Here is a 27590-nt window from a genome sequence, read left to right on the forward strand (position 1 = left end):
AAAAATCCTAAATGCATGCATGAAGATGCTCAATATATCATAACTTAAAAGAATAAGAAGACAATAAGAAATCAGAAATTATGCAAATACAGAACACAATGAGGAAATGGAAAATTGAAAGATGACACTTCTTTTCAATGGAGTATTATGCAGCTTTAAACAATATGGATTATAAAATATAGGTCCAACACAAGGAACTGGCTTTAAAAACTATGATACATCTGTACAATGGATTACCTCGTAACCATTAAGCATCATGTTGCAAAAGAATATTTATTAACATGGGGAAATACTCAAAGGTATTTTCCAGGTAATGAAAGTGGCCGATGAGACTGTACAAAGCTATGTACACAGGGGTGCCTGGGTGGCTCAGTCAGTTAAACATCCGACTTCAGCTCGGGTCATGATCTCACAGCCTGTGAGTTCGAGCCCTGCGTCAGGCTCTGTGCTGACAGCTCAGAGCCTGGAGCCTGCTTTGGATTCTGTATCTCCCTCTCTCTCTGCTCCTCTCCTGCTCATGCTCTGTCTCTCTCTGTCTCAAAAATAATAAATAAAAACATTAAAAATAAATAAATTAAATAAATAAAAAAACAGAGCTATGTACACAGATTCAGAAAAATACAGAAATCACTGATTTCCTTTGAGGTGGGCATATAGGCAATTTTCTATTTACTTTCCTTTATGGTGGTTGTATTCCTCAACTTTTTGGTACTGAGCTCACATTACTTTTGTAACAGAAAAAGTATGTTATAAAATGGTAAGTTACAAAGTCCATGTAACAGCACAGGGTAAAAGAATGCTAAGAGAATAAATATAAGATTATATAAAGAAAAACAGAATATTGAAAACAACTGTTGTTAAAACTTGTGAACAAAGGCCAAAAGACAGTATAGTAGTCTGATGACTTTTTTCTACTTTCCTCTAGTTTAAAAATTTTTTAATATGTTTACTTCATAAGGATAAAAATTTTAATAGATCTATTTTTTCCCCATCACACATGTACATTTCTGCAACTTCCTTTTCCTTCAAATAGAACATGACAACCAAATCCAAATGTTGGCTGTCACTTTTCTCAATTGCTGAATAAAGACAGGACAAGTAAAAGAAAGTAAGAGTGGGCCTCTTCCTGAACAGGATGCCTAATTTCCGGAGGTAGATGGGGCTACTTACTGGGGGCCTTCACGGAAATGGTGTACTCATTCTCCAGCTTGGCTTCCACCCTTAATGAGGGAGAATCCTCAGGAGAAAATTCCGCTTCTGTGGTCACCCTCTCATCCAGCTTACATCTCACGATGACGTAGACAGTGGTTTCCGCCTGGAACAGGAGACCAGTCAGTGTCCCCTCTTCCTCCTGGGTACCCTATTAGGGTGCTGGGCAGAGGGTCTCCTGGCTCCCTGATCCCCAGCTCTATCTAGAGAGGCTGTCCCAGAGCAGGGTGGGGTCTGGAGTCTAGCACTGGGCACAACTGCTGTGGGTCTCAAAAAGACAAGTTACAAAGACCGAGAGTGAACATTTATAAGCCTTTACGGCAATTTGATGGAGTAATTTTATGTCTGTTGAACTTAATGTAATAATTTAAAAACCTGGGGCTTGTATTTCATACATACTTTTATTTCATTTTTACAGCATTTCTTTTTTATTGTGTTTTATAAAAGCATTAGCCCGTGGCAGATTTAGAAAATTTAAAAAGCAAAATAAAAAGGATCTTCACAGATAGTTTAAGAAGCACTATTCTGAGAGTAGGCTGGCTACTCAAAGTGAGGCCAGCAGACTAACAGCACTGGAAATCACTAGAAATGCAGAATCTCAGGCCCTTCCTGGATCTACTGAACCATCAAAATCCGAATTTTACCAAGACACCCGAGGTGACTCACATGCACCTCACAATGTGAGAGGCAACAGCCAGAAGAAGCCCTCTTGGCTTCTGCTCTTTATGCTGTTCTTGAATGGGAAAAATGCCTTATTGGAGGACTGATTTTCCTAAGGCATGGAGCAACCTATGAATAGCTATTTTACCTTGCTTTAAGATCTCTTGCTGGGCCAGCCACATACGATTGTCTTGTTTTACTGTGCTAGTTAAGTGGGTAATGGGCCTCTCAAAACTTGAACTGGTAAGGATAGGCCCTCCAAAGAGAAGCAGAGAAAGAAGAGATTTCCAGTCATTGCTAATCCCCAAGTGTTCATCCTAAGATTCTATTATAAAGTCCTTTGGGGCACCTGGGTGGCTTAGTAGGTTAAGTGTCCAACTTTGGCTCAGGTCATGATCTCACGGTTTGTGGGTTTGAGCCCTCAACCGTTGGTTGAGCTCTGAGCTGACAGCTCAGAGCCTGGAGCCTGCTCCTGATTCTGTCTCCCTCTCTCTCTGTCCCTCCCCCTCTCACACTCTGTCTCTCTCTCTCAAAATGGACAATAAAATAAAATAAAATAAAATAAAATAAAATAAAATAAAAGTCCTCATAGTAGCCCTTCATGATGAAGGCCACTATTTCACAACAGGTGAAGGAGAAGCATGGTTCTGGTTTCTGGAGGCTGTTGAGGCTGAATGTGGATGTGTTTGTGGTTGACCTGGCTCTGGCTGCAGCCAAGGCCCTGTCCCACCTGCTCCTTCTCCCAGGCAACATGGGGAGTCAGAGAGAATGAGTGTGTTCTTCTCTGTTGACAGTCAGGACCCAACCCCAGTCCAGCCACCCCAGAATCCAGAGACCAAGGACAGGCCACAAGGAGAATCCTGGAGGCCAGGATGGGAGAAGGAACAAAAGTCTGGAGAATCAGGGAGGCATGTCAAGGGCACCATTCTTCAGTTCCAAATGCCTTCACCCACAAGTGTCCACTAGCCTGGTCTCGGGAAAAGACCACAGGTCTCAGGACGAGAAGAGTGCGGGGAAGACAGGCGGGCATATGGACAGCCTAGACGCTGGAATGCCCACCAAGAGCTAGCCAACAAGGAGGAAGCATGAAGTGGGCTGAGAATAAAGAAAAGTGAGTGGTGGGAACAGTGGACTGGGGGATACATGCCCCATCTAACGGGCTGCTAGGCCCAGCCACTCACCTCAGGCCTGGTATTACCAGATTCTGATTCAAAGGAAGCTGGGAACAGATTCTCATGCCTAATTGCTAAAACACTGTGCAATCTAAACCAAACATGTCTATGAGCTCAAGCTCACCCAAAGCAGGGGTTTGCAATCTCCACGGAGGGAGTCCTTGCTCAACACCTCGTGGCCTCAGGCTGCACGGAAAACCACTCACTGGTGCAAGGAAGCTAGTACTTCCCACTGCCAAGGCTCACACACCCTCTTGTCTCTAGGAGACCATGCTGGCAAACTTAGCAAAGGGCTTGTATCCACAGGGAAGTATTTTACTGCCCTGAACTAATTATCACATATTTTCCATAAGGAAATAAAAAACTACCAATAGGATGGTAGGATTCAAAGGACAATGGACTATCAATTGTGCCATCACATTCAAGTCACCTGTTAACACATGTCCCACCCTGAAAACGTGAGTCACATTATGCTTTGGCATTTATCTTATCCCTTTAGCAATCAGCCTTGGCAAGTTTCAGCCAGCAAGCTTCAAGGGACTCATGTGGGGCACAGCAGTGGTCGGTTGATGGAGAAGCAAGCTCGCAAAATGCCCCTCATCTCCCTCCTCCCAGCACTACCCTGGCAGGAATAGACCCAGGCCTCTACCTCCAGGGCTGGCATAAGTGTCCGGTAATGCTCATGTGTGCCACATGCTCTATCTTTTTGATCTAGGAACTCACAGTCTTAGATCGATGGCACATACATTCCTGAGCTCACCTCTGTTGGACTTAAAGGAGTGAGTTGTGCTCAAGGCCCAGGTCCTGGGGTTCTCAGGGCAGCTCATCTACAGAGGAATCCCAAGGGAACGCTGGGATTACACTGAGGTGCACCAGGAAAACCCCACTCCTTTCACTATGACAACTGCATCCACTGAAAAGGCCATGTTCTGACACTGATCCACCAGCCCCAGGAGCGCCTACCCCACAGCGAATGCGGTCCGGCTGCACCACCATCAGGTTCCCAGGTGAAGTCTGCGGCGGTAGGCTCTGCTGCTTCAAGTAGGAAGGCCCCTTCTCGTCTTCAGCCTCTGTGTCAGTGACTGAGTCACAGCCAGAATCTATGGAACAAAGGACACCGCTGAATGGGAACACAAGGAAGGAGAACTATTGGGCACGTTCCACCCCCCGAAATCCCCGAACGTTACCAAATAGGAAATGGCTCTGAACGTCAAATAAATACAAGCTGAAGGGAGTGACTCAGGAAATCATGAAAGAGGACCTAATGAGGAAAAGCCAATGACCTGGTAGGCCACAAGGGTAGGGTGACAGCAAGAGGAAGACTGCTGAGAAGAAGGCCAAAAAGTCTGAGACAGGCTGCTGCCCAAGGCTGGCAAGTCTAGTCTCAACCGGTGGGCTTCTGGAAGCTTTGCCTCCAGACTTCCTGCACTGCTGGCTTTAGTGGCTGTGAGGAAAGGAGAACCCTTCTCCTCAGGTGGGGTCAAGCATCAGCTGTCCATTTAAAGGCCATCTTTTGAACATCAGGTAAAAACTGTGCTGTCCAGGAAGCCACTATTCCTCAGGGTTACGACGAGCCGATGTGCCCACTCTGGAGTAACAGTGACAAGCATTCATTTTCAACAAATCTCCGGTCAGTGTAACCGGGTTCCAGATAGGTGCCACAGCCAATACCTCTACTGTGCACGGGCTCAGGCAGGTGAGGAGGGGTGTCCTGGTGTGTGGGGCATGGCACAGAGTGAGATGATGCTGAGATGGTGTAAGTGGAACCTACCAGAGCTCTAAGGCAGGGGCTCTTAACCAGAATCCATCAATTGATAGGCTGTGTGCAAGATTTTTATTCGGGGGGGGGGGGGGGGGCGTGCACGCACATGCGTGCGCACAGGCCTATACTCTCTGGAGATAGTCCAAAGCTTCTGTAAGATCCCAAAGAAGGACAAAATGGTTAAGAATGGTTAAGAGGAGAAGGAAGGCTCATCCAGCCCCTTTCTTGGGCCATCTCTTCTTCACTCCTAAATCACTTACAGAGCAGCCGAACATGTCAGGCACTGAGAGGACATGAAGATGAATAAGATATCGATCCTGCCTGTGGAGAACCCACAGTCTAAAAGGGCAGGTACAGTGAGAGGTAAGGGTTATCTTGGCTGATTCCTGCAGGCTGACCTCCCAGGGAAGGAGGTGGCCTCTCGCAGAGCTCACGGCAATCAGTCCTAGTAGAATGCTGGGCTGGTACATCAGGCCACTAATACGTCCCACAGAAAGCTCTACCCACGGGCTTGCATGCTAGACCTCAGGTCATACAGGGGAAGAGGCTGTGCTCCCACAACCGCGAAGGCTGAGATGGGGGAGCTGGGTTAGGGGACTAGGCACCATCACGTCCTACTGCTGCTAACTGTGGGGCAACGACCTCCAGGACCCGCTCAGGCTGGGCAAAGGGCTGAGGTTTCCCAGATAGGCAGCTTAAAAACCCCACAGCCTTGGCCAGCGGTCTCATCCTAGAGCCTGACATCTGTGCTGACAGATGTCTATGCACGGCCCCAGACTGTGACAGTGAGGCAGATTCCTGCTGCTCTTCCCCTCTCTGTGATTTCTCTCAAGACTCACTATTCCACAAGGTCTGCCGGAGGCGGCCAGATCTCTGACCTTGCTTGCACAACAGGAATCGAAGCAGAATTTAGTGCTGACAGACGAGGCAAAGGACTCTGGGTGTTTTAAGCGGGGTGGGGGGGTGATACTATTTTTCACTAGCCATCAGAGCCAACGATCTTCTGTATCTCTCCTGTCCTTGCCAATCCTACTGACTCCCTTCTCAGTGCTAATTATCCTCCTCCAAGGCTAACTGAAGTAATGTCCCTGCCTCCCTGCTCTCCAAGACCCATTAACTCAGGCTGCCATTTTCTCCACTGGATCTGCCCTTCCTGATAGCCTTCTGTCCTTGATCGGCTACTTCTAGAACAGCCAGGACCCATTCCCATGAACGGAGTTGTACATGCCACCCAAGCAACTCTCAGCCACCAAGGGACCTTGTGAAGGAAAGAGCCGAAAAGATCAGTGATGATTAATATTCTTCTTCTGAGTAATTATATAATATCACCTCAAGCTTCAATATTTTATTATTAGATGCCTGAACCATCCCATTTTTTTTTTCATTTCTGAGGTTCTTCTTGGAAAAGAAAATAACCTCATTGAGTTAAAACACTCAATCAGCTACTTTATTTTTATTATTATTATTATTTTAATATATATTTATTTTTGAGAGAGAAGGAGAGTGCAAGCAGGGGAGGGGCAGAGAGAGAGGGAGACACAGGATAGAAAGCAGGCTCCAGGCTTTGAGCTGTCAGCACAGAGCTGGATGCGGGACTCAAACCCAAAAACCTGGAGATTGTGACCTGAGCCGAAGTCGGAGACTTAATGGACTGAGCTACCCAGGCACCCCTCCAATCAGTTACTTTAAACTGCAAGAAGCTCCCCAGAATTGCTCCAGAATTATTTAGATGCTACCCTGAGCGGCCGAGTCCCAAGCACCAACTTTTGCCAATTCTCTATTCTAATTTACAATGCAGGTACAAGCTCCTTGGGACAGACCCATTGTACAGTCTACCAGTGCTTCAAGAAAGAAGAACATGTCATTTCTCCCAAATTACTGATCTATTATTAGCCAGCTAGCCAAAGAGTCAGAGCTCTAGTAAATAATATTAAGGAAAGAGCAGAGAAAATACAAATATGCCAATGAGAAAGACAGGATAATAAAAGATATGGAGAATTTTAGAAACACACTGATGTGAATTCCATGCTAAGAATTTTTTAGATTTCAGTACAATTTTTATAGAAAAATATTAATTGCCAAAATGGTCTTAAAATAAGAAGAAAATCTGACTAAATCAATAATCATAGATTATATATGTTTTATGTCTCTTACTAAAGTTAAAGAAACAATAAAGTGTATTCCTATTTTAGATTACATTTATAAAAAAAAATTAAACAGCAATTAAATTCAATGGATAACCCAAAAATCAAGCTTCATTCTCATAAAAACTTAATATGTGATAAAGAAAGCATTAAAAATCAGTATAAAGAAAATGGTTGGTGAGAAGAATGACTCAGGAAATGGTGCTGGGAAAATTTAGCTATTTTGGGGCGGGGATGGGAAAACAGAGGGACTATTGCGATGCTTTCTAATTCTCACATACCTCCAAATAAAGTTTATATGGATTATAGACTGAAGTGAACAATAAAACAGATTTTTAAAATTAAAAAGATGAAAATATGGGTGAAAATTTAACATTGGCTCGAGAAAAGACTTATTAATCTTAAACAACAAAAGAAATACAATCCAAACAAGCAATAGGGTTGGTATGAATTTAAAACTTCAGTAAAAAACATTTTAAAAACCTAAAATCTAAATCATATTGTTTTGGTGGCATTAGTCATAATAGTGAAATTGGAAACAACCCAATTGTCCCTCAGCTGATGAATGGATAGACAAAACATGGTATATTATTCAGTCATAAAAAGGAATAAAATATTGACATTGAAAACATACTGAGTGAAAGAAGCCAGTCACAAAAGACCACATATTTTTTTATTCCAAATATATGATATGTCTACAATAGGCAAATCTATAGAAACAAAAAGTAGATTAGTGGTTGCCTAGGGCTGGGGGCTTGGTGGGGGCTAGGGAGTTGGGGGAGCATAGCTAAGGGGTATGTAGTTTCTTTTTTGAGGTAATGAACATATTCTAGAATGAATTGTGGTGATAGCTGCAAAAGTCTGTGAATATACCAAAAAAAGCCTCGCTGAATTTTACACTTTAAATGGGTAACTTGTATATTATATGAATTACGTCTCAATAGAGTGTTACCAAAAAATCCAGTGGCAAGTCACAAACTGGTTTAAAATTAGAAATAAACAAGCGAAGGGGATAATTTCCTTAAGATATGAAGAGATCACAGAAATGTCTTTTAAAATACCCAATAAGTAGATAATTCACCAAGGAAAAAATACAAATTAACTCCCCATCTAAAAAGAAATAAACCATCATTCATTATCACTAATGATCATGAAAATAAAAATAACATTTTACATTTACTGCTATTTTACCTTTTCAAGTTAGGAAACTTTTGAAGGTGAGGTAATATACTCACTCTCATTTGATGCTGAGGGAAGTATAAACTGGTAAGACCTTTCTGGCAAGGCATGTGTTCATATGCCGAGAAAGAGAAAGGTTTTGGTTTTGGTTTGGTTTGGTTTGATGTTTTGTTTTGTTTTGAGAGAGAGAGCATGAGCAGGAGAGGGATACAGAGAGAAAGAGAATCCCAAGCAGGTTCCAGACTCAGCGCAGAGTCCAACACAGAGCTCGATCTCACAACCAGATCATGACCTGAGCCAAAATCAAGAATCAGACAGACTCTCAATTGACTGAGCCACCCAGGCGCCCCTGAAAGAGAAAGTCTTTAAAGTGTTCATACCTTTGGCCGCATAATTCTACTATAAGTCTCTCTTAAGGGGGAAAATAAATGTTCAAAATGTAGAGAAAGACAATGAACAAAGATGTCTGCTAAATCACTCTTCGTATCCATGAAAAGTGGAAAACAACCTAACTGATGAAAGAACATTTAAAAATATCATTTTAAAAGAGTTTTAAGTATGGGGCCCCTGGGTGGCTCAGTCGGTTGGGCGTCCAACTTCAGCTCAGGTCACGATCTCGCGGTCCGTGAGTTCGAGCCCCGCGTCGGGCTCTGGGCTGACGGCTCAGAGCCTGGAGCCTGCTTCCGATTCTGTGTCTCCCTCTCTCTCTGCCCCTCCCCCGTTCATGCTCTGTCTCTGTCTCAAATAAATAAATAAATAAATAAACGTTAAAAAAAAAAGTTTTAAGTAGAAGCTTATGATATTATGTTAAGCAAAAAAGCAGGATATAGAATCATATATCTTATAGTGTCGGATATCAACTATATAAAGAAAAACGCATTTAAAAGGTCAGAAAAAAATCTGTCCTTGGATTGTGTATGGCCCCTCTTCCCTCCCTCCCTCTTTTCCTCCTTCCTTCCTACCTCCCAACCTTCCATGTGTTTTCCTATTTTATACAATGAGAAAGCACTTGGATAATGGGGGTTGGGGTACAGAGAAAAGCAGTAACTGACTCCGTTGGCTAATCGTGTCACTAGCTTGGCATAAATGAGATTGACCCTAACAGTGCGGCACTTGGCAGATATTCCCCAGCATTCAGATGGGGCATATAAACAATTCCTTCCAGTAGGTCTATTCATTTAGTCACCTGAAATGAATTCACTCCCAGCAGCTAATTCACTTCAGGAAGTCAGGCAGGATGCCATTCATTCTGCCGGCTGATTCTGGAGCGGCTGATTGACAACACTATCGCTTGCGTTTCTTCAGCCACATCTGCCTCTTCCACAGCGTACTACAGACTGGGCCAGGCCAACCACTTCAGCAAATCCAAAGTTTCCTTTGAAGGAAATGCCAACCCAGACATAAGCACCCCTGAAACCCACCTGACAGAGTGACATGGCACCAAGCTTTGCCACGTAAGTATGCAGATCCCTTGTGACCCCCTCCCCACCTTGAAGATAATACCACCTTTTTTTCTAACGTTTATTCATTTTGGAGAGACAGAGAGAGACAGAGCATGAGTAGGGGAGGGGCAGAGAGAGGGAGACACAGGATCTGAGAGCCTGATGAGGAGCTCGAATCCATGAGCTGTGAGATTATCACCTGAGCCGAAGCCGGATGCTTAAACCAACTGCGACCCAGGTGCCCTCATAATACCACCTTTGCTGTCCTGAGACTCAAATAATAAATGTTTGAGTGAAGGCATTCCGAAAACCCCAAGGACCCCCCCACAATGTAAAGTACTATTAAGACACCAATAGTATCCTCACTGCTTTAAAATTGAACAATATTTTCTCAGCTTTTATGAGGTCCACAGGAACTCTGGAGAAATCATAGAAAAAAAGACTTCCTTTGTACATCTGCCCCCCTACACACACACACAAAGTCTTATCTATAAAGGATCCATGTGGCAAATACTCCTAGGATTCAGTGGCAGGAAAAGTCTGTCTCTTCAGAGAACTTGCCTGTTTTCTCTTACTAGACCACAAGAACAGGCTAACATGGTGCATTTCACTTTTTGCCCTTACTTCCAGACAGTTCGGTCATCATTTTAGTTCTTAACTGCTGTTAACACTCTCACCCAGGTCCTTGGTCATGCCTATTTGTCTTTAATATTGTGTTTAATTTTGGAGGCTGCTCCAAATTCTTTGGGGATCTAGGGAGGATGTGAATCAATGTTTCTCAAACTGGTATCTGCCAGAAGTCCTCCCCTATAGTCCTTATGAGAATCTGTGCTTGGGCTTTAAATTTAGATGATAATGTCTTTAAAGTAAAAGGCAAACACGTTCCAAGTTATCTAGATGACCATGTTATAACTGGGTCCTGCCATAGGATTGTGGTGTCTGTGTGTGTGTGTGGAGGGGGTGGGTTGCAATCATTTTGCAGCTAGATTGTGCTATTCTGAATGTCAGAGGCTAATGAGCAAAGAGGAGAGGGGGCAGGGCAATGTGCAGAGGAGGCATTTGTGCCACATGAACACCAGAGGGTCTCCCTGTACACTACTTCATATAGAGAAATGCAGTGGGAGATCCAAGTCCCAAAATAACACAGGGGAGCTGCAGCAACCCCCTCAATGGAATCAGTGAGCACCACAGCCTCGTGCCATGTTCATGATGCTTCCTCAATAAACCAGCATCGTCTGATGAAATAAATATAGTCAGTATGCCTTTTATTTGTTTCATACCTATATTTGTATCTTGCCCATGTTCTGCTTTCAGAGTTGGGAAAGAATACTAAGCGTAAGAATACTGAGCCTAAGAGTAAAGAATATGTTAATACATAGTTAAACAACATCAGAATAATGGGTTTTTTTCCCTCTGTGAAGGAGTCTATACATTATTTGGGTCTATAAACACCATGAGTTTTAGGGGCACCTGGGTGGCTCGGTCGGTTAAGCATCACATTTTTGATTTCAGCTCAGGTCATGATTTCACAGTCATGAGATCAAGCCCTGCCTTGGGCTCCTCATTGGGCCTAGAGCCTGCTTAGGATTCTCTCTCTCTCCCTTGCTCTCAGCCCCTCCCCCACTCACACATGCTCACACATTCTCTTTCTCTCTCTCCAAATAAATAAACATTTTTTCAAGCTATAAATTTTAAATGAAATGCATATATGTATTCACCTGTACCCCCACTGCACCACGTGGAGCCACTCATACTAGGTCAGAGGATTGATTGGTGACAGACTCCTTCCTACTAATAATAACAATAAAAGTTACCATTCATTGAATACTGTGGTGACTGCTTAACAGTCTTAATCTCATTTAATACTTACAACAACACTAGGAGATAGGAATCAAGACCCTATTCTCATTTTATAGATGGAAACATGTGCCTGAAGGACTCAAGTAAGCAAGCAAGTGGGAATTCACCCCCAGGGGTCTGTGTCTGGCCTCGTGTTTGGATGGGTCCAAGGCAGGAAGCAGCTGTCACCTGCTATTCCTGGTGTGGGGTTGTGGCTGCAACTCATGAGACACAATGTGGGCTTTTGCTCACCAATGCCTGGTGATGCTGTCTTGTTCTGAGCCATGCTGCCTTGGGTTAGGTGTGCTGTGACCTGCAACCGGGACCAATAGGCACATCCTGAGAATGGGGTTTAAGTCAAGAGACACTGAACATCAATGGAACCAGCCAGGATCCTGCAAGTTCAAGGGGTCTCTGACGCAAGGCTGCACTCTCTTACTTCCCAATTAAGTTTTCAGACCATTAAGTTTGCTGTCTTTTTCCTGCACATTGTCTGGCACTCAGTCAGGACTACGGCATTTTGATAGTCTGCAGGAGGGCCAGAGAATGATGTTTGCTGATCTTGGAGAGTTTCTTCAGAATACACAAGCTAACTTTTCTTTGTAAGGTAATGCTAAACTTTGGGAGAACTATAAACAAGGATCATTCTTAAAAATAATCGCATTTGGGGGCACCTGGGTGGCTCAGCCAGTTAAGTGTCCAACTCTTGATCTCAGCTCAGGTCATGATCTCACTGTTCATGAGTTTGAGCCCCACATCAGCCTCTGCGTGGATGGCGTGAACAAAGCCTGCTTGGGATTCTGTCTCACCTTCTCTCTGTCCCTCCCCCACTTGTGCTTTCTCTATCTCCCTCTTAAAATGAATAAACTTAAAAAAAAATACACATTCGTTGAGCATTTACTATACGCCAGGAACCAGGCAAGACCCTTAACATATAAGATTCCATTTTATCACAACTAAGAGATTGATATGACTCTGCCCATTTCACAGATGTGAAAACTAGGGCACGGAAATTTAAGCAAGTTGTCCAAATCATTCAAGTGCTTGCTGTGTGAAAATTTAACCCCCAAATCCATGCTCTTGTGCACTTTTACAGTGTTTTCCACACTGTGACCCACATAACCTGGTGTACAGGAGATGATTCCAAAGTGAACAGCAAATATTCAGTGACACTGAACCACATGGTAGAAAGCAATCCCCTTTCAATTCTTTCAATCCCACTATATCAAGAAGACCTGGTATGATAAGAGGATGCCTTTAATAGCTCTTTCACATGCTTTTCTTTTTCTCCCTTAGTACAATGGTGAGAACAAGGCCTTAACCCCACAGACTTCTGTAGGCTCAAGTATCCAGTAAAACTTAATACCATTGTTTGATTTTTATTGTCTTTATTTTTAAAGTTACCTTTTTCAACATTAAAAGATTCTGGTTTTTCAATTATAGTGGCAAAGCTTCATTTTTTTTTTTTTTAATCGATAGAGAGAGGGAACAAGTGAGCGAGGGCAGAGAAAGAGAGGGAGAGAGAGAGAGGATCCCACAAAGGGCACAGAGAGAGAGGAAGAGAGAAAGAGAAAGAAGTTTGGCTCACCCAGTGTGGGACTAGAACTCACATAATGACATAATGACCTGAGCTGAAGTCAGGTGCTTAACTAAGCCACCAAGGCACCCCAAAATTTCCTTTTAAAATAAATTTACATAGGGGCACCTGGGAGGCTCAGTCGGTTAGGGGTCTGACTCTTGGTTTTGGCTGGGGTCATGGTCTCGAGGTTCATGGGTTTGAGCTCTGCAACAGGCTCTGTGCTGACAGTGCAGAGCCTGCTTGAAATTCTCTCCCTCTCTCTGCCCCTCCCCTCCTCATGTTCTCTTTCTTTCTTTCTCTCTCTAAATAAAAACTAAACTAAGAACACCCTTTTTAAATAAGATAAGTTTACTTAAAAAACATGAAATGACTCAAAGACAATATTGGGGTTTTTTTTGTTTTGTTTTAAAGTAGGCTCCATGCCCAGTGTGTGGCTTGAACTCATGACCCTGAGATCGAGTCACATGCCCTACCAATTGAATTGGCCAGACACCCACAAAATAGTGTTAATAGTACAATGGAAATAGATAGCGGTTGAACATTGTGAATGTCATTAACGTTGCTGAATTGTATATTTAAAATTGGTTAAAATGGCAAATATATATCATATTTTGCCACATTTAAAAAATTGATAATGTAATATACCCAAACCAAAAAACCCATTGAATTTTACCCTTTAAATGGGTGAACTGCATGGCATATGAATTATATCTCAATAAAACTGTTGAAAAAGATAAATCAAAAGCCATGTTGATAATTCTCACGTGACTGAAGTTTGAAGAAAGGTGAATTATGCTGTACTGCTCCCATTTTGTTAAGCTAAATTCATCAGTAATTTTTAAAATAAGGTAAAGTAAAGGGAGGAAGAGAGGAAGAAGACCTGAAGTATGAACATACTGAATCCAAGTTTTGGATGAGAAGGAAAAAGAAAGTGAACAAAGAAAGAAATGAAGGCGATACATTTCAGCAGAGAATGAAAAGCTTTCTACCAATATAGCCCCAAATGGCATGAAACAGAAATGATCATTAGGGCGACTCCAATTGTGGTCACCGGGGAATGTGTGTCCCTGGGCTAGAATGAAATAGGAGAGGATCGTCAGTTATGTCCAAGATTTCCAGTGCAGCTGTTAAAAGAAAAGAGTGAAGAAACTCAAAGATTTCTTGGAAGGATGCAGACATGAATAGCCACGAAACCCAGGTAGCGGGGTCCGGGAATGAAAGCGGCCATATTCTCTCTGCATTTGCATCCTGGGTCAGGGACGCAAATTTAACCATCACACAGGTGAGGCAGGAATATAGAGAGTTGCCTGAAGTCTGGAGAAACTTCCAGTGGCTTTTCTAATGTCAGGATGACATTTCTCAACTATTATGATTTTCACCCGTCCTACCTAAGCTACAATGTTGAAACCATAAAACGACTATGCCTGAAAGCCTGACATAAAGCTTTCCGAAGCCTGAGCTTCCAGATGACCTAGCAAGCACCTACTGAACATGTTAGACATGGGTCCCATTGGGGACTATACAATGTGTCCTCCACAGTCTTGGCCTTCAGCTTACAGCTGAACTGGGAAGAGGAAGCTCCATGGGAAAAACATGACAGAACTATGGAATCCCTTACCAGCAAGCAGCAGCCTGTGTGGTGAGACCATAACCACAACAACATGAAGTAAGTTATATTTTAAGTGTTTAAAATGTGCTGGTGCAGGAAAAATAGAACAGAAGTTTCAGAAGTTGAGAAAACCTTCCCGAGGGATGAAGAAGGCAGATTAACTTTCTTTAATTGATTCAAATAGTAGCTGGATGCTGAGATGACTCTTTGGTGAAGAAGGTACATTTTCCATTTAAATTAATAAAATAATTCATAATTCTTTCCTTTATTCCTTCCACATATAGTCATTGCCTATCAATGAATAATAAATATTCAAAGCATATCTTAGGACCCCCAAGAAATGCAGCGGTGAGAACATTTCTGTCTTCCCTGGCAGTGGGGGGATCACACAGGCAAAAAACACAGGACAGCTGCTCTCAACCTCCAGAGACAAATGAGAACAGGAATAACTTAAAAATAAATAAATAAATACATACATACATAAATACATAAATACATAAACCTCATGAGGGAAAAGCAGGAATTTATCAATAAAACACAGTTTATGGCCACTAGAGGATCAAAGCAGAAAGGACATCCCCAAAGAAATGACAGGTATGGAGTTGAAAGACACAGAGAATGCGGACATGGGGGCAGGGGAGTCAGGGCGACTTTCCTGGCAGAGGTAAAGGCATGATTAAGGACACAAAGGCTTCACAGCAAATGATGCGTTTGAGCTACAGGAAGCACTGTGGGGGTACCTTCTATATGGGGTAAGAGGGGAAAGGGAATGAGAGGGCCCTGAATGCCATTTCAGGGACTTTGGTTGTGTATCAAAGACCTGTCAGCAACACTACTCAGGAGAAAAGGCCATTCTGTAAAATACAGATTGAAAATATAGTTTCATTTTTCTAAAAGTGGACGAACTTTGCTTGTTTTTCAAAATAATTCCAGACACACAAGCAGAGTATGTCAGCTCTTTTGTAAATCTTGGTCAGAATCAAGAAGGGGAGTGGCTGACCACCCAACACACAAACAGTGTGGAGCAAACAGTGCCTCCAAATAAATAAGAAAACACAAACTGGAGGCTAACAAACTGTTGCCAAGCCAACATCCTGCTCTATCGCTTTCTCGAACGAATGAGATGCTATAATTAACCTGATGTCTGAGAATATACCACAAGCATGGTTCACAAAATGCTTACAAAAATGATTCTCAAGTAGACTAAACATTTCTCCTACCATGTATTTTGTTTCTACGCTATGAGCTTAGAAAATTAGGGTTATGGTTATTATGTCCTTAGAAAACGCAGAGGGAGACCTGAGGCCTAGCCTCGTCCCCAAGTTCCAAATGTGTGCATCCAAATAAAGGAGGCTTTGCTCCCTGCAAGAGCATGTGGATTCTGGGGCGAGGTGAGAGGCTTGTAATGGCGGGACTCAGGTTCTGGGTTTCTGTAACCCCCCGCTTCCTGGCAAACATCAAGAGGGCTTATTCATTTTAGTCATCACCCATGGGTCTTTCTCCCCACTTGTTCACCCACCTTGGTTAGTGGGTACTGAATTTCCTGTCCGATGAACCCCTTTCTCTTAAAAAGCTCCCAGCCCAGTAACAAGTATACCCAAGCTACAGGTCACCAACCCCCCGACAGAGTCACATACAGTCATCAGTCTGAATGGCGGTAGGAGGAGTCGGAGGAATGCCTTACCCACCACATATCTTACTGGCATTAAAGTCGGGTGGGGGGAGGTGACCATTGTTTAGAGATTATTTAGAGTTAGAATGAGTTCATTAAAGTGATATCAATCGTTGGCCATGTCGCCTTCATCATCTCATCCTCGTGATGTTAAAAAGGGAAGGCAGGGAGTCCTGCAGGCATATCCCCAACTCAGACTTTCAATAAACTCATGGTGGCCACTCTGCCTCCCTGGAAACAAGGAGAAAGCAATAGAAAGGAGGAGCAAGAATGAGTCCACTCCTCCCATAAACCCAGGCTGACTTCCTGAGGTGGTCGGTGTTGCTGACTTTCCCAACACAGGCCAGCTCACCTGTCGCATTCAACCCGCTTTGCCATCCAGATGTTCTGTGCCAGCCGCAGATTCCTGAGGTGGCCCAGGTTCATTACACGCCGGTGGATATGCAGTGCAAGGTAGAGGGTTCTGATCAGGACTCTACTGTACATCAACGCCAGTCTTCTCCAGCTCACATAGGTAAGGAGTCCTTGTTCCTTCCTTCACCAGGTTAATTCCCCTGGCCCCCCTTCAAGTTCAGGATAAGGGTGCTGGACGGGAGAAGAGGAGACCTCAGGACTCTCAGATCTCTATCCAGCCCCCACCCAGTGACTCTAAATGAACTGGTCAAAGTGTTAGTTTTGTTTTGCTTTAAAGCGAAAGATGACGGCTCTTTCCTTCCCCTCCCCAACACACCCTACCTGCTCTTCAGCTTGAATAAAAATAGCCCCACAGATGAGGCTGCCATGACAACCAAAGTGAGCTTGACAGCCTCTCCTGCCCCCCAGCCTTGCTGGGCCTCTCCAGCCCTCTCCCAAGTTCAACCTGCAGGAAACCTCCCTGAGTACCAGACCCAAACTGCTCCGCCCTCATCCAAGAAGCCAAGGGTTATTTGGAGTTCTCGCACCAGCCAGTGCCTCAGAAGTTTTTAATTTGTTCTCATTTGTTCCTTTCAGTGTCCTCAGCTACCTGTGCCAGACACGACTGTCTCCACCTTGCAGATGGAAAACGGAGGGCACAAGGACATGAAATGACTCGCCCTAGGTCATCAGCAGTGGGTTTAATGGTAGAACCAGATTTAGAACTCAAGGTTCCCGTTTCCTAACCAGTTCTCAGTCTGAAGGAACAATTGATCTCACGAAAGATGACCCCAGGAGAGGAATAATTCCTCCGGGGTGAGCTTCTCCCTGGCCACAGACAGAAGTCCCTCAACCAGTCTCTGAGATAAATCTGGGAAGGGTTGCAGAAACCCACCTCTACCCTGGATCCAGCATCTCTGGGGATGCTCCAAGCACAGCTTTCATGGGCCAAGTTTATCAAAATCCTTAAGAAGCGTCATCCATACCTGCATTCCAAAATCCACCCCTGGGGAGAAGGCTCTCCACCAGGAGGGCTCTCAGGGCTGGAGGCCTGTAAGCCCCTGTTTCATCCTTCAGGAAACCCCAGTGTTGCTAACAAAGCAGGAGGTACCACAGCCCCCATGAAGGCTTCCTCTTTCTTCACCTCTTTCCGATACTTATAAATGTGCTTCCTCTCTCTATGTAAATTTCGTTCAAATGGCAGGACATACGCTTGTAATGAGGCCATTAATAACTACTCTTTAAACAGCCTCTTCTGAGTTTCCTGGTTCAGAAATCAATTCTAATCTAAACAGACATTGATGTCTAGATTTACTGGTGTGAGGACAGACAAATGGGCTTTGTCTGGCGCAGGCCACAAAAATACAGTTTATTTTCACCCGGCCAAGAACTGGGAGACCAAAGGAAAAAAAATTTTTTTTCATGTTTATTTCTTTTTGAGACAGAGTGTGAGCTGGGGAAGGGGCAGAGAGAGAGAGGGAAACACAGAATCCAAAACAGAATCCAGGCCCTGAGCTGTGAGCACAGAGCCCGACACAGGGCTAGAACTCAAGAACCATGAGATCATGACCTGAGCCGAAGTCAGACATTTAACCAACTGAGCCAGCCAGGAACCCCAGGCAACTTTTGCTAATAGAAATGAGCTTAGGAAATTGTGAAGAAAACTCCTTTTCTTTTTTCTACCATTCCACTGTCACACTTGCAGGAAAGGCTGAGGTGAGGTTTACTTGCCCCCACTGTGGCTGACAGCGTCCTAACCAGCTAAAACTGGGAAACTGGACTGGTCATTTTCACTTTCCGTTTTTAGGAAGGGTAACTTTCTCTCCCTCCTCACCCCGAAACGCTGCATCTGAACTCACAGTAGGGTCAAGCTGAGGGGGGCGCATGCTTCTCAGCGATCAGCTTTACAAAAACTACACGGGGAGCCTGGGTGGCTCAGTCGGCTAAGCATCCGACTCTTGGTTTTGGCTCAGGTGTTGATCTCGTGGTTCATGAGTTCAAGCCCTGCATCGGGCTCTGCAGTAGAGGTGCACAGCCTGCTTGGGATTCTCTCTCTCTCCCTCTCTTTCCGCCCCTCCCTCCCTCCCTCCCTCTCTCTAAACAAAATTTAAAAAATTTAAAAAAAAACAACAACAACAACAAATGGGCCAAAATAGAAACTCAGCCCAGGGGCTGCTGTTTGCCCCTCACCCTAGTAATTAAAACCTGTGCTACTAAAGGCATGGCTCTATAGATATTATATACTATTTTCTAGTAACATAAATGCAGCTGCTGGTGGGGTTCTGGAAGAGTGTAGTCAGCAAAACTGCAGGGGCCTAGATTCAAGTCCCACTGCTCATTGCTATCATTGACTGGGTAATCATGACTTTTCTAAGCTTCAATTCCCTCTCCTTTAAAATGAAAATATTTATACCTGCCTGGCCTGGGCACAGGCTTATTGGGATTGACAAACACAGAAGCCCTTAGAAAACTGAAAGTCCTAGACAAAGGTAAGTATTTGTTATTTTTGTTACTACTCATTTACCGAATGAAAGTTCCTACAAAACAAGTCTCCATGTAGAAATGAGTAGGAGTGTTACCTCTGCATCTGTCCAGAGCCAGACAATCAGATGTGACCCAGGAAGTGAGTGTTAGGTGGCCCAGGGATACTCCAGGTAGCCAAGGAGACAGGAAACAACAGAGACTCAGCTACTCCCAGGCACGGGCAGCAAGCCATGAATCTCCACAACAGAACAGGCATCCTGCACCCACCAGCTTGCTCATGAGATTGTTCTCACTGTGGTGATCGATGGAGATTTTTTATTACGGGGGGAGGCCTGCGCTCCCCAGGCATGGTCACACTCTCAGAACAGGTGGTAAGGTCAGGGGCAGGTGTAGCAGAGGAGTGAGTGCAAGGGCTCTGCTTGCGTTCAGACCCCAACTCTGCCACTTCCCATCTGCCACTTACCTCTCTGTGCCTCAGCTGTCGCATGTGCAAATGGACAAAATCATACCACCTACTTCACATAGTAATTATAAGTATATGATTTGATTCATATAAAACGCCTAGAGAGTGCGTGACAGAGAGTAAGCACTGGAGAGTCATTAGCAATTAATGTTGTTTATCTGTTGACCAAATTGTTCTTCTACTAGACTGTGATTCCTTTGAGGGCAGATTCCCTGACATTCATCTTTGGATCCCCAGAGCCTAGAATATAGTGAAAATCAATAAATGCTTCTTACATGAATGGATGAATCAATGAATAACATAAGATTGATCACCTAAGTAACTATCAGGGGGAAAATACAGCAGGGAGGACCAATACAGGGCTTTGTGCCATGGGGCTTTTAGTGTGGAATCTGGAAAAACAGGAAATTGTCTGCCCCCACCCCCACCCCAGTTTATGCTAGCAGGCTGAACCAAGCTGCCCTGAAAATTCGACATGGTACACTGTGTTAGTCCAGGTCTTCTGAGAAACAAACACTAAAATGGAATTAAACATGCAGGGAAAGTACCCATGGCAGAAAAGTGGTGGCGGGGAGGGGGGGGGGAGGGCTGGGAAAACCGTCACATGGTCTGAGCCCAAATAAAGATGGAGGAGGGACGGGTGGAAGCATCCTAGACCACTGAGCAGTCTAAGGAAAGTTCTGCAAGCCTCTCAAGGAGTTCTTGAGCTGAAGGTGGCCACTGGAAGAGTTCCATGTCTCCCAAGAGCCAGACTGCCATGCTCAGTCATTGGCTGGGAGCAGCCAGTGGGGGAGCAGAGCCTTGGTCAAATGTCGTGATGGGTTCACGATGTAGCCCTGGGGCGCTTGCTCAGTTGCACTCAGCTGGAGGTCTGCCAGGTGTGTTCTCATGGCTGCCACATATATGGTAGTTCTTAAGAGCATTGGATTCAGGGTCCAGACAATCCAGGCTGAATCCCAGTTCTCACCTGCTGGTTACCTTAGGCAAGTTATTTGACCTCTCAAGGCCTCATTTTCCTTATTTGCAAAATGGAAATTAGAATTCCTATCTCTCAGGATTGTTACTGTCGTACATGGTGCCTGACACATAGCAAGTGCTTAAGAAGAGGCAGCTGCCATTTCCCTATTATTACTATTAACAATGAAGTACTTCTATTTACAATTAGGACATGAAAACAGCCCCCACTGTTGCATACTTGTATTTGAATCTTGTGAGCCTACTATAAAGGACGAGGCACATAAGTCTAGAACCATGGGTAGGCGGAATCACAATTTAAACAACCAAACCAGTTTGTCTACAAATGAAAGGTCACAGGGACTTCCCCATTTGGCTATTTCCTGGAGGGGAAGCCAAGATGGGTTGTAGCGTGCCAGAATCCATCTATAGCCACACACCCCTCTCTTCTCTTCCACTTGCTGTGGTTTGTCTGCAGTGTCATCCCCTGTCCCCTGCCAGCTGTCTGCCCCTAAAGGAAAGTATGGCTAGCATACCTTCTCCCCAAGAACAGGATCACCCCGGGCTCTGAGAAACATGACTCTGCACTGCTACATACATTCTGAGCACCTGTTTGGGGGACTCCTTGCTTGCCTTTGACTCTGTGATCTTAATTGTTATCTTAAAACCTTGGCCAGCTTTCTGGTAGTGGTCATTGCCTGGCTACTGCTGGTTTCTGGCCCCTACATCTGATTGGGGTCACAGAGTGTCCACGTGTTGGGCTGTCTATGACCTAAGCACATATAGCTGTTGTGGCCCCAGTCCTTTGGTCTCTCCCAACCTTGCTGACCCTTGTGCCTTGGTGGCAGTAACAACTAAGAACCAACAAGGAAAGGAGCCCCCAGACAAATAGGAAACCACCCTCTTACTTCTGCCACCACCACCTCAGAGGTCTTTCACCAACTCCTATTTCCCAGAAGGTCACCAAAACCACACATTAGGATTTCTGGGGGGGTTTGTCTTTGACCGCATGACCTTCAGTTTTTCTAACTGAAAAGAGTCAAAGTTAAGCTAAAAAGATATTGATTTTTGTTTAATAATTAACAGTGTGATACAGCTGATCAAACTGTTATGTTCCAGCATGATAAGTTTCTGTTTTAAAGAGACTTTTTCAGGAAATGTTAAGTTTCTGTGTTGGAGCTAGAATCCAACACAGCTGTCTTGTTTCCGCCAGAGGTTGGAAAGTCAAGGGTGCAACATAAAGGAATCATTGAACCTTCCCCACCAAGACGAACTAGGCCTTCCCATCTGAGGGGAGGGAAGGTCACTCTCTGAAGTGGAAGTAAAGAAAGCCTCACAGCAGTAAACAGGCTGGCCACTTGCTCATATGGCCTCCAACATGAACACTGAGCCCAGCTCTGAATGTGGCTTCTTTCTCCCTTCTGGTTCCTCAGCCAGAGCTACAAAAGTGCTGGGCCAACCTGGCACCAGGCATACCCAATGTCCAGGACAGAGAATTCCCATCATCAGGAAAAAAATGCTGGCTGGACCATCTTCTGCTCCCATTACACATAAAAATACTTACAAGCTTAGTAATTAGCTTCTCCACATCATCTTTGGCTCTTGCATTGCCTTGATTGCCTTTGCATCGATCACTCTCATCAACTGAAAAATCAATCAGATTTGGTGTCCTTGCAAATCAAAATGCTTAAAAAATGATACCCTGAAGTAAAACCTGGGCATTCTCACACTTCCAGCCTCAGATCAACGATCCATTAACCACCTGGCCCCAATGAGTCACATTCGCAGTCCCAGTTGTCCTCCTCTGTGTTAAGACAGAGGAGGACAACACAATCTGATTTCAGGGGCCCTGTCCAGAACTGACACTCTGAGTGACATCCCACCGGCCTTGTGGCCCTCTGACCCCCTGGGAATATTTCTCCCCCACAAACCCAGTCTGGATAAGTGCAGTACGAGGTATGCAGGATCAGAACACACTTCCTGGTTCAGAATCACAGGCATGAGTGCAAAAGTACAGTTTCCACTCTTATTTTATATTTAATTATAGGAACCACTAGAAACCTAATCAACACTGAGATACGAATCAAGAAAAATCTACCCAAGTGATTCACATCTCCTCAGAGGGGAGACAGGAGTGTTTGCAAATGGCCTGCCACGGGGATAAATTCAAATGGAGAAAGTGTGTTGCTTTTAAGGCACAGTCAATCTTCTATTACAACTTTTATGTCAAAATAATAAAACTATTATTTTTATAATATGGACTACAGAAGGTGGGTGTCAAAAGGGGTTACAACAGATTGAAACTGCTTCCCTGTAATCCAAACACCCTTGTGTCCACCACTTGGCTATGCCCCTCAGCCTCTGTGCCCCTCCCACCGGCAGCTGGCAAGCCACCAGACCCTGCTGTTTTTTACTTTTCCTCTCCATACTGGAGGCCCTTTGTATGTTGTGCTTTGCAAATCCAGCAGTCACAATATGGTTTATTTCCCCTTTGGTCAGGGTTCAGCAATTTTCCAAAAGTGGGGGTGGCAGACACAGACCCCTGTAGGGGAAGAGAAGAATGCTCACTCATATGAAGTGGGCAAGGAGCACCTGGAAGGTTCTCATGCACAAAAACCTCCCCCACCTCCACATTCTACTAATAAAAACTTCATCTGAGTTATCACACTGGGGATAATGCAAATGTCCTGAGAAAAGGTTCAGCTTCATGGTCACTCACATCTTACAAGAATTATTTTTGAATCTTAGATCATCCACATTTGAAAGACACTAAAGAATCATTTAGAGCAAAACCCTACTGTTTAAATAAAGGATTTTTATTTTAATTATAGTCATCCTCTATTTAAATACTCACAGTGACAAATACTTCTTGTCTACTCCATCAGTGGGCATTTCAAATGATCTATGAAATGATCTATGATCATCTATGAATGATCATCCTTATCTTCAGCACAACCCTGCAGAATCTGTTAAGATGGTTCTGCTGCATGTAAAGGAAATCCCAACTCAAAAGGCCTTAAACAGGTAAGGACATTTATCTCTCAGTAGAAAGCCCAGCAGTTTGGGCAGATTTGAGGGTTGGCTGCCATAAGAGTTATGTCACATCATCAAAGCCCCAGGTTCTTCCTATTTCTCTATCCTATCATCCTTCAGCATGAGCTTCATTCTCAGGCTGGTAGCATGACGGCTGTGGTGTCTGCAGGTTCATTTCAGCCACAAAAAGGTCCAGAGGAAAAGAGAAATATTTCCCCAAGCATGGGATATAAACTCTTCCCTTCACTCTGACTGTTCCAACTGATATCATATGCATAATAACCATCACCAAGAGAATGCCATCCACTCATGGGCTTCACTAATCATCCAGGGTGGAAAGAATGTTGGAAATTCCACCGTAATATTCATCCCTCCTGCCAGGAATTTCTACCTCAAATAGAGTTCTCCCTTACGGGGCAACTCAGAACACAGTCACAACCCCTTCCACAAAATGGCTAATCCACGTTTCTAAACCCCAGGCTTGTCCTTTGCTGGACATATTCTAGTTGGCCAGTTTCCTCCTAAAAGGGTGGCACCCAGAGTGAAACACCATTCTTGGCGGAATATAGCGAAATTACAATATACCAAGACTGGGGAGCTGTAGGACTGTGGCTTAATATCGTAGTAGCTTTTAATGGCAACATCATACTGTTGCTTCCTAATCAGTCAAGTGGTCAACTGTAACCAGCAGTTAATTTTCACACATTGCCACGCTGGATTTCTGCCAAGCTGCACTAGTTGAATTTTTTTTATGGACCGAAGTGTAGAACTTAAGATCATCCCTACTGAACTAGACCAAGATAATTTTGAATAATGCTTCTGCCACTCAGTGTAATGACTACCCAGACATCTATACATGTTATCTGTCTATAAATCTATATTAGTTTGTGTTCTGTGCTGGTCTCAGACTATCTACAGCCATGCTGTCAGCCAGAAATGCCTGGGGGCACTCACCTGGGCCCCGGGAGGGTCCCACCGACCTCTCCCTTTCCAAACCAATGTTACAATTAGATGGACTCTTACGGATTCTATTATGATTGCAAGATGCCCTTCAGCAATAAGCATCAGGAAACTTTGAAAAAATGAAGTTTTATTACTTACAAGACCTGAAAATTACTTAGCACACCTGTGGCCACACAGTGAGGTCATGGGAAAGGGGAGAGAGAGAAAGAGACAGCACAGACCTGGGGTTCTGCTTTTACTGGGGCTGAGGGTGGGGCCTTGGGGTTTTGCAGGCTTACTCTTTAATGGTGAATTTAAAACCTAAGAATGGAAATTTAAAGCAGGAAGAGAAAAGACAATGGTCAGTTATTGAAATCAACCAAGATCTTTAAAACAAAGGAGACTCCATGTGGGGAGGTGGCCTGGCTCTTCATCTAGTCCTGTGTTTATTAATGTGTTTATTCCAGACAGCTATCTTTGAAATGGATGCCATCTTTGAAATGGATGCCTCTGCAATCAAAGCTTAAAGCAAGCACTTGAAAAACTGTCAGAGCTTACATTACAGTTTGCTAGGACTGACATAACAAACACCACAGACGAAGGGGCTTAAACAACAGAAATATATTTTCTCACAGTTTAAGATCAAGGCTAGAAGTTTAAGATCAAGATGTCTGCAGGTTTGGTTTCTTCAGAGGCCTTTCTCCTTGGCTTGCAGATGGCTGCCTTCTCCCATGTCCTCACACGGTCTTTACTACATGCATGTACTTATCTCCGTCCTAATCTCTTCTTCCAGTCATATTGGATTAGAGCCCATCCTAATGCCTTTACTGATGAGGGAGCATAAAGCAGGCTGCAAACACCTCCCTCACCCCCAGGTGTGATATGTGTGATATTCCTCCGGCAGTTCTGGCTGCCCAAGAACAAAGGAAAGGGGAAAAACAAATGGTTAACTGATAGAGATCTTAGTCTTGGACCGAAGTCTCCATCACCCCTCAATAGTGATGTGGGGAACAAAGGCAGAAGGAAATGGTAGACAGAACTAAATTTCCTTATAAACTGCAACCCATTGACAAATACTTGAGGCTGGCAGAGTTCCTCCAGGAACTCCCTAGGGTCTTAAGGCTAATGATTTGCTGGAGGGAAAACAACCTTCACTTGACAATAGCTAGGCCTCCACTATCCTAGAAGTCTTCTTTAGCATATGAAAATCTCACTGGAAACTTCCCCTGGACTTTACCTTCTCCCAACTCCATAGTATAAAGCTAGTCTCTCCTCTTGGTCCCAGGGCAGTTCTTCCTGCCCAAGGGCCCTGTCCCCATGCTTCAGTAAAATTACCTTTTTGAACCAAAGACATCTTCAAGAATTCTTTCTTGGCCTTCAGCTCCAGACCCCACAAACCCTACTGCCACCCCAAAAACCTCATCACTTACTTTAATTATTCCTAAAAGACCCTATGTCCAAATACAATTGTATTATGAGCTACTAGGGGTTAGGATTTCAATAAATGAATTTGAGGGGAGAAATAATTCAGCCCCTAACAAATTTGATGTCTGTATATGCCTCCAGGTCAGAGAAAAATTAGACAGGAAATCTAAAACCAGAGGCTCTGGCAATCTACTAGCCCCTCCTCCAAAGAGGACCATTAAAGAACAACCATTAGAGTGCCTGGGTGGCTCAGGTGGTTGAGCAGTTGGGCATCTGGCTTCAGCTCAGGTCATGAACTCACAGTTCGTGAGTTCAAGCCCCACATCAGCTGTCAGCACAGAGCCCACTTCAGACCCTCTGTCCCCCTCTCTCTGCTCCTCCCCAGCTTGCTCTCTCTCTCTCTCTCTGAAAAATAAATTAAAAAAAAAAAAAAAAAAGAACCATTAATTCAGTTACTTTCTCATTTTGGAGAAAGGATTTTGGGTTTTTTTTTTTTTTTGATGTCACTATTAATATATGAAATTTATTGTCAAATTGGTTTCCATACAACACCCAGTGCTCATCCCAAAAGGTGCCCTCCTCAATACCCATCACCCGCCCTCCCCTCCCTCCCACCCCCCCATCAACCCTCAGTTTGTTCTCAGTTTTTAACAGTCTCTTATGCTTAGGCTCTCTCCCACTCTAACCTCTTTTTTTTTTTTTTCCTTCCCCTCCCCCATGGGTTTCTGTTAAGTTTCTCAGGATCCACATAAGAGTGAAACCATATGGTATCTGTCTTTCTCTGTATGGCTTATTTCACTTAGCATCACACTCTCCAGTTCCATCCACGTTGCTACAAAAGGCCATATTTCATTCTTTCTCATTGCCACGTAGTATTCCATTGTGTATATTAAACCACAATTTCTTTATCCATTCATCAGTTGATGGACATTTAGGCTCAGGAGAAAGGATTTTGAAAAGGAATGTCGAAGAGAAAGATTGTTCTAGAAACTGGAGCATTTCTAGTTGAGCAAAAAGAAGACTCTACAAGGGTGTTTACACAGTCACAATGGGTGACTTTGGATATGAAGGAGCTGTATCAAGGGACTGCTGATCAGAGTCATCATGGAGAAGGTTGAAGGAAAAAGAGCCAGAAGGTTATCAAAAGGCAAATTCAGTTATCTCCCAGTTTCACTTAGGACACGCACAGCACTAACTCCAATCAGTACACTGAAAATGACCGTGAATGCCCACAGCATAGATTGATATGTCTGTCTTCATTATTTTGGTCTGCAATTAGCCAGGTGGGCAGCAATAACTTGGCATTTTGCCCAGGGACTTGATGTGATGAATGGAAAGCAACTGGTATGCTTTCTCAATCTTACCCTCTCTAAAAATTATACACACACAATATAAATCACAAATGAATATATGGAAGGGGTTACTATTAGAGCAACTACACATAAATACTAAAGAGTTAAGTAGGTAGCACTAAAGAATAAGATTGAGAGAAACAAACTAGTTTGTAATCAGCTTGGTTACTCACCAATCCATAACTGTTCCTTCTTAGATTAAATCACTTAAGTGGAAAACCGCCTGCCTTCCAGGTGGATTTACAATTCTAATGCATGAAAGCTTTAGGGTAACACG

The 27590-nt window shown here is 43.9% G+C and overlaps 1 protein-coding gene and 1 long non-coding RNA gene across 2 annotated transcripts in view; one reads left to right on the forward strand and one right to left on the reverse strand.

Annotated features, from left to right (window-relative positions):
- The window catches only part of PIK3AP1 (phosphoinositide-3-kinase adaptor protein 1), a 118220-nt gene that overhangs the window by 55306 nt on the left and 35324 nt on the right, over positions 1-27590 (reverse strand). The window contains exons 3-4 of the mRNA XM_049646455.1: positions 4005-4141; positions 1171-1315 (exon numbers count right to left, since the gene is read on the reverse strand). Coding sequence (XP_049502412.1) covers positions 1171-1315; positions 4005-4141 — 282 coding nt within the window. The remainder of the gene's footprint in view (positions 1-1170; positions 1316-4004; positions 4142-27590) is intronic.
- Positions 9493-17332, forward strand: LOC125933421 (uncharacterized). The gene is made up of 3 exons (XR_007460954.1): positions 9493-9580; positions 16650-16781; positions 17258-17332. It is a non-coding gene; the product is annotated as an uncharacterized LOC125933421 (long non-coding RNA).

Source organism: Panthera uncia, chromosome D2 (genome assembly GCF_023721935.1).
Source record: "Panthera uncia isolate 11264 chromosome D2, Puncia_PCG_1.0, whole genome shotgun sequence".
Classification (NCBI taxonomy): Eukaryota; Metazoa; Chordata; class Mammalia; order Carnivora; family Felidae; genus Panthera; species Panthera uncia.